Below are 12,533 nucleotides of genomic sequence, written 5' to 3' on the forward strand. Positions count from 1 at the left end.
ATTCTCTCTTTATCTTCGATATAGAAATTTTCCAATAAAGAAAGTACAGACCTTTTATTTGAGAAAATTCAGCTTTCTTTTAAAAAGAACCTTCTTCTAGGAAAGTTTTCTAGAATTCCCTTTCTTTTTTTTTTGTTTTTTCTTTTTTTTTCAAATACAAATGAATCACTGTGAATAGGAATTTCAGTATTCCAATCCTAAAATACTAAAATATAAATATGGGTAATCAACAGATGAAAAACTATGCAAAAGACACGATTTTAAGTCTAGTACAATTAGTACAAGTAAATCTAATCTATAATTTATCAAATTTCCAAATAACACATCTGCACAGTAGAGCTGAAGTAGCAAAGAAATTAGCACCATTTTTATGCAGATATATTACTGAAATAATAACATTTTAAACTGTTGTCTTTTCTTGAGAAGTGAACTGTATACTCATCTATGTTCTCTATAGTTTCCCCCAAGAGGGAACATTACCACATTTGCAGATTCGAGATGCTTTTTTCAACAAATCATCCAGGAAGTATTTTTATGATGCCACACACAAAATGGTTACATACCCTTTTTAGCTTTCAGTGTTCTCCTCCACAATGTAGAAAAGATTCCATCTGTCCAATCATTAGTTGCAGCATCTAGTTTTCCAAACATTTGAGGAGCCGTTATAGCTTTGGGGTTCATACGCATTTCTCTATGAGGCTGGCCACATTCTGTCAATGCTTTCATTAATATAGTTATGACCATTGTTTTTCCAGATCCACTTGGTCCAAGTGTCATCAACCCATGACGTACTAGAGAATTTTCATACAACTATAAAACACACACCAAAAAAAAGATAAAAAAAAAAAAATTAAGGAATATATGCTTTTGAAAGATTTTTGCTTCTTTTTAACAGTCAGTGATATAAATTTGTTAAGACACACAAATTACATGCTCAGAATTGAAATCAGCAGGCGTTTAGGGATTTTGTGTGTTTTGTGGAATAGTACATAACATTTCAATCTTCTAAGCACCAAGGAAATATGCTACAAAAGAGTTTAGAAAACTAAGTCTTGCCTAAATTTTTCAAAGCAACAGAAAACAGTTTTACCAGATTTTAAAAAGTATTTTCTATATTATTCAAAAGGAAAAATGAATAGTAGCAAAACACTAGTGCAACAGAAGAATGACTAAGTGCCAGACTACTAAAATAGCTGAGTATGTGAAATAAACATGGGGGCCACACATCCCCCAGGACTGTAGATGGGTTTAGGTTTAGGAAAGCTCTTTAGTGCATTTTCTATTTTTCTTTCAATGTTAGCTTTAGGCTTGCTATCGAAGTGGCAGAGTCTGCCTACACAAGCAGCAACTGAAAGGAATATAAAAGTGATAGGCCTCCTGAGTGACACAACCTTACAAGGAGAAGCATATTTAGCTCCTTCCTCTGCAAGCTGAATAAAGGCCTGCATCAATCCAGAAGGAAGATCTACAGGCACAACAAATCCAAACTAAGGTCAAGTGAACCATGAACTTGAAAATTTCAAACTTCTTATTCCCAATGTATGGTGAAATTTGTTAAGGTACAAACAATCCTCCTATAAGCATTTTGGCAATCAGAAATACTGAACCATGAATAAAATAGTGAACATAATTTTAAACAAGATGGTCAAAAGCATTTTCTCCCACACAAAAATTCTGCTGGCCATCACTGTGAAGATATGTAAAGGACAATATGGATCCAGCCTGCATAATGTGGAACAAAATCTTACATAAATTAGGTGGAGTTTGAGCAAAGCCATAAATATACCTCTGATTTGATGACAGAGACATGGTATTTTAGTTGTTGTGAAGTAACATAAGGCAGAACGTTGTATTTTGTGGAATACTCTAATGCACTGTTTCTTTTGCTCACATTCAACAAATCACATAGCAGTTTTGTTTTTTAAGCTAGACAAGTTTGTACATTTTCAGAAATAAGCATAAAAGTCAGTGTGCCTTTCTTGATTGATGCCTAGCTTCTTTTAAGATAGTTTATAAGAAGCAATGATGTAGTTTCTAATTTAAGACTGCACAGCCAATGAACAAGCCTAGCACTTCAAGGACTTTAATTTCAGATAACCTCTATTCTGATGTTGTGCTCAAGGAAAACATATTTCCATAGGTAAAATATCCTTAAATGTCACTTTTTATAGTTACACTCTCAACTTGACAATCAGCAAAGTTACAAATATATGCTTCTAGAGAAATGCAGTTTTCAGCCATTAGGAATGGCAAGGATTATTAGTCTTCACCTTTAACAGTGTTTAACTATTATTCAAAATGTAGGGATAAGTAAAATATGAAAATTAGAAGTCAGATGAAAATCAGAAGTCAGCATAATTCTCTGGCTGACAAATTTTACAAAGCAAAATTCAATTTCATCGATTAAGGGAATTAAAAAAGAATTAATCCATTTCACTAATAAAACCTACAAGATCAATCTTAATGAATAATACAGCTAATAAGCTAAAGTGGATCACTGTTTAAAGCACGGTGTTCCAAGAAACAGGCTTTATTGCCTGTATGCAGAAGAAATAAAGAATCAGAAAACATGGGAAACTAACAAGGTCATAATGTTTAAAAACATCATTATCATTATCATCAATCATAGAATCATAGAATAGTTAGGGTTGGAAAGGACCTTAAGATCATCTAGTTCCAACCCCCCTGCCATGGGCAGGGACACCTCACACTAAACCATGTCACCCAAGGCTCTGTCCAACCTGGGCTTGAACACCGCCAGGGATGGAGCATTCACAGCTTCCCTGGGCAACCCATTCCAGTGCCTCAACACCCTCACAGTAAAGAATTTCTTCCTTATATCTAACCTGAACTTCCCCTGTTTAGCCCGTTACCCCTTGTCCTATCCCTACAGTCCCTAATGAAGAGTTTCTCCCCAGCATCCTTATAGGCCCCGTTCAGATACTGGAAGGCTGCTATGAGGTCTCCATGCAGCCTTCTCTTCTCCAGGCTGAACAGCCCCAGCTTTCTCAGCCTGTCTTCATTCAAGGGTGTGCTCAAAAGAAAAGAGTAGAACAATAAGACAAAAGAGCAGCAATGCTCTAGTTACTTTTCTAGTTTGTCAGCTTGTAATTGTTTAATGATTGTCTCATTATTTGTTAGGATGCTGCATTTGCTAAGTTTGCTCCTTAAAGAAGGCTGTGTATAGGCAAGTGTGTTGGCATAAAGTTTATCAATCAGAACATGAGTTAACTGCCTTTAATAATCAATTCAAAGATAGTTTCAAACATGATTTCATGTCAGAAATACAACTGTCACCCATTTAAATGTTAATTGGAGTAAAGGTCCAAAAGACCGTTCAGGCACCTTTTTTTCTTCGTGTTAAATAACTACATATTCTTTAATCAACAACACATCACAAAGATTATCTGTCACTAAACAAAAATTTCCATAATCCAAAATTACAGTTAAATCATTAGTTTACTAAACATAATGTCTTACAAATATTCTGAAGTCAAATAATTTCTTGCAACACCTTAACAATTTCATCTCTTTTACTTTCCAATAAGACCACACTTAGGTCTAAAAAGCTTGCAACAAACTAAACAAAATATACTACACTCCTAGCAAGGTGTCAGCCCACAGGCTCTATGCTATTCCTTCAGTGTCAAGAACCAAGCTTTTCTCATGTCAAAAGTAGGCAACTTTTTTGTTTTATGCAAACAACATTGTAACAACTTTCTGCTACACATTCATTTAGATTCTATGTATTTTCTTACTCAATTTTACTAGAACTCTTGCATGAAGGTAACAGAGGGATACATATTCCATGTAGGTCTGGTCTTCCCACAGTATTAAGGTGGCCATGCACTTCAGAAAGATATTAGCTTCGAACACTACAAATTGACAGTAGGTGGGTTTGCTCACATCCTTGTAGTCTAGAAAGCTTTAAAATCTCTTTATAGCTTAAATCTTCAATCACACACATCCTTGAGAGAGACAATTCCCAGTGTATGGCAGTGCCATTCTTGTTATTGACACTATTTTTTTGTTCTTTCATTTTATAGTGCCTACATGCATGTTTACTTGCATGCTTAGACTTGTTATAGGTTTCCATAAGCTTGCCATAGCATATGCTAAGACATGTATGCTCTATACATCCTTTAACTATTTCAACTCAGTACAGGTAAGATGGATGATTACCCAACCATACTTCACAAATATGTCTGCTCAAATCCATCATGAGGACTCTTCATTAGAGAAAACGTATTTAAGTCATAAATACATACCCCTTACATTTCTCTTTGCCCTTATAAAGCTCTTCTAGCTCTTTCCTCCTACTTAGTAGGAGTTGTGCCAAGGCTGTGTTTCTTCTCACTCTTTATTTATTGCCTTGACCTTCAGAATACCTCCCAATCTGTAGCCTAAGAAACTCATGTTAGAGAACCATGTAGGTGATTTGCTGCTTCATTCAGGTAACTTAGATGCACTTGGAAGTGCATCACTGTATCTGGAAAAGGCTGGGTTAACAGCATGTTTTAAGGTTTGGGTTTTCTTTTGGGATTTTGTGGGTTGGGGTTTTTTGTTTGTTTGTTTTCTTGTTTGGTTTTGTTTGGGTTTTGTTTTTTTTTGTTTTTTTTTGTTGTTTTTTTTTTTAATTTGTGTATTTTCTTTGTTTGGGTATTTTTTATTTGTTTTGGTCTTTGTTTGTGGGTTGTTTTTTTTCTTTCTTTCTTTTTCTGTATTATTTAAAGAAGTAAAAACTTAAGTCCCTTGGATTGGTCTTCCTTAGTGTGGTGTACACACAATCCTTGTTTTTTCCCATATTGGAAGCACAGGTCCTTTAGTGAAACACTAGTTTAACTACTAACATGGTGTTCTGACTCCTGTTTGTTAAAATGTTTTGGAAAAAAAAGTTTTACCTGAATAATTTTAAGATTCCATGGTGGATGGTTAATCAATCCTGCCTCTTCAACCTGATTAGCCACTGCTGCCTGAAGCTCAACATAGGTACTACTGTCCAACTGTAAGCCCGGAAAGAGATCGCTGATAAGACTGAGAAACAAAGGCTCATCTTCATCTATCTGAAAGAAAAAAAAAAAAGTTAAGTAAGCGCATAAAGCATGGTTATCAAAGAACGTTCTCAAACCAAAAGTAATCTCTGTTTTAAAATAATAAAGAGTAGGGTTGTATTTTCTAAATACAGAAGCTTACATTCATAAACACAGCCAGATACAGCTCACTATAAAAACAGCATTTTGAAAATGTCACACATATGCCATGCGAGAAATACATTTAAAATTAAAAGAAATTTCCCACTGAGAAGACACTGGAATAAACTTCTAAAAATGGTATGTAAAACATTACAGCATGTATTGGAAAGAACATCCTACTTGGAAAGAAATCTTCAAAAGTCTAACTTATTAGATCCTCAAATTATGCAGTTTACATGTAGTACAGTAGTTAGTCTGTACAAAAGTTAGTATATAAAATATGATACAACTAAGCCATTATTAACCTATTTAAACCTTTGCACCCTAAGCACTGTTTGCAAGTCTAATAAAATCCCACTGCTGTTTAATGATAATGATGACTGTTGCCATTTTTAAAGAAAAGGATGTTTGAGGTTTTTTTTATATTCTGTTATGAAACTCCATGAAATATCTAGTAGAATTGACTCTACACATTACTAAAATATTAAACTGGATTCTTACCAGCTTAGAAAGATTCATATCTCTTAGCCCTCTCATAACAATACTTAGTTCACTTTCATTTGGCCTGGCCTTCTTCTGAGTTCCAAGAGTCCTCAGTACTGAAAGGACATTCCTCAGACCAAAGTCATAATGGACCTAGAGAGTGGGAAAACGCTTATTGTTGTTATCGCTTAGGAATTATTCTATGAAAATTAGTGGAGGACAGTAAGGCTATTTTCAAGAAAGAGAGGGCAAATAAGGGTTTTCATTTCCAATTTAAATTTAATTGTCTTCAACATTTATAATGCTATATTGGAATTTTTTTTTCAGCACTGTATAGCACGGTTCTAAAAAAAATAATGGTTCCATTCCATTGGAATTGCCAAACAAGGCATCTTAAAGCTGAGACTTCATATCAAAGCAGTGCTTTGGGGAGAAGGGCAACTTAAATCAAACTTGAGACATTCCTCCTGTGGTTTCCAATTTCCAACTACTTTTTAAGACATAGATAATTCTTACAGGAAAACCAAATCACCAGGTTAATTTCTAACTGGCTCTCATGTTTAGGCAGAGACTCTCATGCAATTACAATGCAAGCTACCATTCCTTAACAAATAAATGTTTGGACATGACTACACATACACAAATTATCATAGTTATTTATTCCAAAATTTTAGAGATATTTGTTCAAATTATGTTTAAACTACTTCAATATTTTGTAAAAAACATAAAAAACAAGCTGCACAACCAAAAACCTAAGGGATGGTATTGTGTAAATATGAAGACAAAGATGAAGGGAATACAAAACACTACCTGCTTAGTGAGCTGCTCCTCGCAAAGTTTATAAAGAACAAAGAATTTCTGAGACAAGACCACATTATCAATAAATCCATAGCTTGCTAGCTTAACTCTTATAATTATCTGAAATACATTTTTTTTAGAAATTTCATTAGCTTTTTGGAAGATAGGTGAAAAGTAAAATACAATTTTTTCCTTCAGTTTAGTCAGTAACCTGTCTATCCGGAACCATCATAGCAACACTTCTAAACTGCATTTTGAGATTTTCTGGTAGTTCTTGACGTCCAGCATAACCAGGATTCTGTGTAAGAAAACACAATGCATTATTTACAAAAGTCAAAATAACATCCCTTTAATAAATGTTCAATAAAAATAAATTTATGTATAAATACCTAGATTTCTTCAGAGTTATAACTCTTGTATATTAATGGTTAAAATGTGAAGAAAAATACTCATCCATAACTATGAATTTAATAACCTATTCATAATTGTCAGAGTAGTAACTGAATTTCTTTATCCTAACAAGACTGCAGTCAGAATTTTAAAATGTCATGGAATACAATCTAGTTGGTTAATGTCTTCTAGTGTATTCCCAATGCAAATCAAGTTTTCATCACCATTTTGCAGAAGAGGTAGGTTTTGTAACATATTAAAAATTCAGTGTCCAGCAAGAGCCAAAATACAATAATAACAACAATAATATGAGGATGCCTTTCTCTATTTCTTGCACCTAAAAGGCTTGCCGTAAAGTACAAAAGTACAGTAAAAATAACGCAGTCAAAATTAAAAGAAGAGTTTGACTAATAGAAGATTTCTAGAAAATTGCCACAAATACGGCAAATAATTCTGACATCAAATAGGTGATGTTGAAGAAATTAGAAGTAGTCAAAAGATATTTATGACCTCTGCAGTTGTTATCCTTCACTTGAACATGCAGATGATGGTTTTAATTTCATGTAAATCATCTTGGATTGCCATGTGCCTTGGCATTACAAAACACACTACAAAATTCCCTGCCTGTGATATTATAGGAATTAGCGCTATGAAGCCTCAGGAACCCTAGACAACAAGACAGCACTAACTCTGAAAGTTAATATTCCAAATCCAGGACTTGTGTTTCTCCCTTTGATATTGGTTGTTAATGGCCAGCGCACTGCCTTTCATATCTTTTTTGTACAGATTATCCATTCATTTGTGGAACCTAACTTTGATGTATATGTACTGCAAGGTTTTTCCACAAGTAGTCATTATAAGAAAGATAATAATGTATCTCAAATACCACCAATAAGAACTTCAAGAGATAAGAAGCACAGTTCTGTCTTAATGCCTGCTCTGATTCCAGATCTGACACACAGAGCAGAAGCGGCCTCTTTGCCACAGAAAGCAAAAAGAAGACATCCAGCATTGCATTTACCAGTTTAGAATCACACCGTATCAACAAATAAAGGAATCTGATATTTTTTTGCACAGATTTTGAAAAGACCTGCTGTCACCACAGTGCAAGGAGAGTGGTTTATTCCAGAATCATCATACTTGTCTTCTGCAAATGAGCTTGAAGAATTATTTTTCTATATCCTTGTAAAGTATTCATTAGACAAGACATATGCCCTTGCAAAATATCTTTCCTGTATTTCCTGCTTTAAGTGAATGTTCAGGGCTGTTTGTTTTGGGGTTGGTTTGTTTGTTTTTTTATTCCTACAGTATCTTTCTCACTAATACCGTTGAAGCATTTCAAGCTAAGGTACTAAAGCATATTAGTGTTTCAGTCCTCTCAGTGTGCACAGAGAATTCTTGAAGTTTGGCCAGACTCTTAGTTTATATAATGAATTGCAATACAATAATGAAAGGACATAATTCTGAACTTTTTGAGTAATCTTAAAGTAAAAATGAAGACATGCAGCTCATGAATAATCAGATTATTTATGTTCCAGTAGTTTAGTATAATTCTATTGCAACAGTATCACTTAATTAATAAAAATCAGTTATTTTCACCTTGCCATATAAATTAACTTCTATTTAGTATAATTTGTCACTTCTCTGGAATTATTACCATTGTTAGGAAAATTCCAAATTCTGGATTTAAATCCACACAGTCTCCATCAGAAAAAATGAACTGTTTTTTTTTTAATTTTCTTGCTGTTAAAATAATAAAGATTTGTTGTGCTGCTACTGACAAGACAGGCAACTCAATTCGGTTGAATTCATCAAAACATCCCCAAGATCCAGACTGTGCAAGACCTAAAACAGGCACAGAAAAAATTATTATATTATTCTGCATGCATAGTTGAATCTGAATTAGATTACTTTTCCTTCAAATAATCAAGCAACATTAATTTATTGCCCTGTGGCCAAGGCCTATATTCCTTCATTCACGTGACTATTTCCATATCAATCTGAATTAACAGTTAATTTATACAGAATACTTAAAAGTGAGTCAAAATTGGAAAATAATATTTTGATAACTTAGAGCTTTTGGTATATCTTTCGTCCAGATCTTTCTGTGAATGCAGACTTTAGCGTAAAGCAGCAATATAATTATTTGCAAAAAGCTGTACTGTTAATCTAAAAAAAAATTAAAAATAAGTGACTTGGAGCTACAAAAGACTAGCCCTAGATGTTACAACAACAACAAAATCCACTTTTTTAATTTCGATTTGGTTATTCCAGTTTTCACGATGCTTTTAAATTACTTTTTACTTGCCTATTACAAGTCATAAAGGTCAAATTCAAAATCGAAATTATTTTTGCACTAATTAGGGGCTTCAATAAAACTCTTAATCTCACAAGGCATAAAATATTAATTTTAGAGCACATATCTCTATGCATAAGCACTATCATTGTAAGTCCACACTAAACTACAAGTTTTTCATGATACAGCATATCAACAACATGTAAAGTTTGAGTAATGCTCTGCGTGAACTTGCCTACACAGGAAAGAGGGGAAGACAAAGAAAGAAAATGAAATCAAAAGAGATATCTAGAAGCACTATATTAGTAACAACGACATTTTTATAAAGGATTGATTTCATAGTTGCCTTTTTTCAGTTTGGAGAAGTAACTGTATTTAGTAGTAGCCAAGAGAATTGTTGCTCCGTTAGCAACATTTTATGAGAAAATTTGTCGCAGCATTTTTTCTCCCAATTATATTAAAGTACCAGTAGACAGTAGTTTCCTTTCACATAACTGAAAGATAGCTATTTAAAAATGAAAAAAAATATCCAAACCATTCAGGGTATGTTTTTGTTACACAGTTAATGCTAAATCACTTTAAAGGGATTCTGTCAGGTACTGAAAAGATTTTTTTACTATTTTAACAGCTCGACTTTCAAACAGACAGTATGTTCATAACCCCATACCTTCAGGCACTTTAATTTGCTTGCTAAAAAAAATATACATTAATAGTTTCATCCCTTGCTTCTCAGTACATACAATACCATAAATCTGCAAAATCCACTGACAAAAACATGAAGTTCCAAGTCCCTTATCTGGAACAGAATAACTCCATGCAACAGTACAGTTTCAGTGCTGACTAACTACATAGCAGTCTTGCAGAAAATGACCTGGTGTCCTGCCTGACAACTAATTGAGTATGAATCAGAATTCTGGTCTTCTAGCAAAGGAAGCCAGATGCATTTTAGACATAAGAGTGTAGCCAGCAGGTTGAGGAAAACTACTTTTTGCCTCTTCTCTGCACTTGTGAGATAGCAGCTGGAGTACTGTATTCAGTTTGGGGCTTACCAGTAGAAGAGAGACATCAATATACTTGCATAAGTCTAGCAGATGGCTGCCATTATAGTCAGTGGCTGAAGGACATGACATAGAGGAAGAGGCTGAAATAACACAATTTGTTGAGCAGGAAGAGAAAGCTAAGGAGAAAGCCAAATGCTGTTCATGACTATCTAATAGGAGGCACTGAGAAACTGGAGCCAGGCTCTTCTCAGAGATACACTAGAAGGAGACAATGGACACACGTTTCAATGTAGGGTATTCCAAGTCAATGGAAGTATAAAATATGGCACCATGAGGATAGTCAAACATGAACAGGGGCCCAAAGATGTTGTGGAACATCCATTCCTAGAGGTTCTCAAAACAACATGTATAAGGTCCTGAGCAACCTGCTCTAACTGTATCTGCTAAATCACTTGTGGAATCCTATGTGAAGAAGACTTACCTTTGAAAATCCTACCCAAACCTCTGAAGTCCATTTGGTCAGAGCAGTTAAAGACTACCACGTATTTTCCCAGAGCTTTTCCCATGTCTTTCGTTGTTTCTGTTTTACCAGTTCCAGCTGGCCCTGCTGGAGCTCCTCCCATGTTCATTCCCAAAGCTTGTGCTAATGTTATATAGCACCTATAAATGTTAATTCATATTAATTTATTAAGTCATATGAAAGATATATGTGTGTATATATGACATAAAAAGGAGTTATCAATAGATTCTACAGCTCTTAGGTTGAAATATTACTTCTTCATAAAGCAGTTCCATTGATTTACATGAGTGTGGGAAGTTAAGAGTAGCAAAGGTCACAAAATACAGCATTTAAACATTACTTCTAAAAGCAAAAAAAAATTATCTGCTGTTAATCTATTTTGTTATGAACTGTGAACATCATACAAGCTAAAAAATTAATGCACACTAGGTAAAGGAATTTAATTATCATTAACTCTTTTAGCAGCTATAAAGAGCAGATGCTACTGTTGAATTCTGCCACCTCATCATATTCTGTAGTATTTTAATACGTATACATTTCATCAGGTTAGCTACCTTTGTCTAAATCATCAAGTCTGAAAGAATAAGAATATATGGCCCCTTTGCAATTATGAGTAAAAGATTTTTAGAAATCTAAGAGAAAAAGTGTTTTGACTTTTTCTTTTTTTTAAGTCTTAAAATGTGTAGACTACTGTTTTAGTTATGTGGTCTTAGCTATGGTTTTCATTCAGACTAAGATATGGTAGAGCAGCGCTAAAAGGAATTAAATTACAAAGTTTCTAGACAAATGATAGAGTATCTTCACTCTCAAATCACTCAACGTACACTGAATACACTTCTAACTGCAGTATTTCTGGGTTTAAATCTATAAATGAACAGAGTTTAACAACTAGTTCATTCAGTTTAGCTTGAATCATTACATTATGCCAAACTTGCACTGCACAGACCTTGATGTGACCAATAAGAATTTTAAAGTGACCAAAATTTTTCAATTCTACAGTTCATTTCGGGTCAAGGCAAATTTTGGGGTGGAATTTAACATTTTGCATCAAAAAAATAGTTGAGGGCAGTACAGCTCACTGCAGAATGTACTGAAGCTTCCCTAATGACCCATTAGCAGTCTTACCTCTTCTGGAGAAATAAAGGTGTTCAAAAACCTGTAATACATACATATTCCATATAGGTAGCAAAGTGAATGATTTCTGGTTCTTGGGAGGATCTGTTTGCAAGTGAATTATCTTTTGACCAAAATTTTCTCGTTTGGTCAAAAGTGACACCTCAAGAAAGGAATAAATGGAGGAAGCATTTTGACTAGAAAGGAGCCAAGAAATTCCCAAGAGGAAAAATGAAAAATTATTCTTACTGTTAAACTACATTTGAAACAAAATTAATGGTTGTTTCCTTGCTTGACTGCAGAAGAATGGCAGGTGAATGCATGCATCTGGGACTTTATCAACATCAAAATTCGTATGGACAAATTGAAACTTTTTCCAAGTACTATTAAGACAGCAAACACTGACTAGTTGTCTTAGACTTTCAAAAACATTGTCATATTTACAGAATCCTTTATTGCAGAATTTGAAATATTTGACCTAATCTTTTATTCAGTATAGAAATACTGCTAAACTGTACATTACTACATAAGTTTAAAATTGTTCATTTCTGTTACTATAACCTTTTTTAAGACTGAGCAGTCTTAAAATTTTTCTAGGAATGACTGAGTGTACAAATTAGTGACAGTCTATTTTACCTTTTCTAAGAGAATGATTAAGCAAACGTATGAGATTTTCACAAATGACCTAGCCCACACAGGACATAATTCAGAAAGTACCTGAGTGATTGAAGATATATGTT

At 34.0% G+C, this 12,533-nt stretch overlaps 1 protein-coding gene across 5 annotated transcripts in view; it reads right to left on the reverse strand.

Moving 5' to 3' along the window:
• DNAH8 (dynein axonemal heavy chain 8) overlaps window positions 1-12,533 on the reverse strand; it is a 140,803-nt gene that overhangs the window by 69,799 nt on the left and 58,471 nt on the right. For all 5 annotated transcript variants that reach the window (XM_061470910.1, XM_061470913.1, XM_061470912.1 and 2 more), the window contains 7 exons: window positions 10,642-10,820; window positions 8,521-8,708; window positions 6,685-6,771; window positions 6,486-6,593; window positions 5,694-5,828; window positions 4,902-5,063; window positions 564-810 (listed from right to left, as the gene is read on the reverse strand). In XM_061470910.1, the coding sequence (XP_061326894.1) occupies window positions 564-810; window positions 4,902-5,063; window positions 5,694-5,828; window positions 6,486-6,593; window positions 6,685-6,771; window positions 8,521-8,708; window positions 10,642-10,820 (1,106 nt within the window). The remainder of the gene's footprint in view (window positions 1-563; window positions 811-4,901; window positions 5,064-5,693; window positions 5,829-6,485; window positions 6,594-6,684; window positions 6,772-8,520; window positions 8,709-10,641; window positions 10,821-12,533) is intronic.

Source organism: Pezoporus flaviventris, unplaced genomic scaffold, assembly GCF_033815535.1.
Source record: "Pezoporus flaviventris isolate CSIRO_AGI_PZ_B2104156 unplaced genomic scaffold, CSIRO_AGI_Pfla_v1 ptg000066l, whole genome shotgun sequence".
In the NCBI taxonomy this organism is placed as follows: Eukaryota; Metazoa; Chordata; class Aves; order Psittaciformes; family Psittacidae; genus Pezoporus; species Pezoporus flaviventris.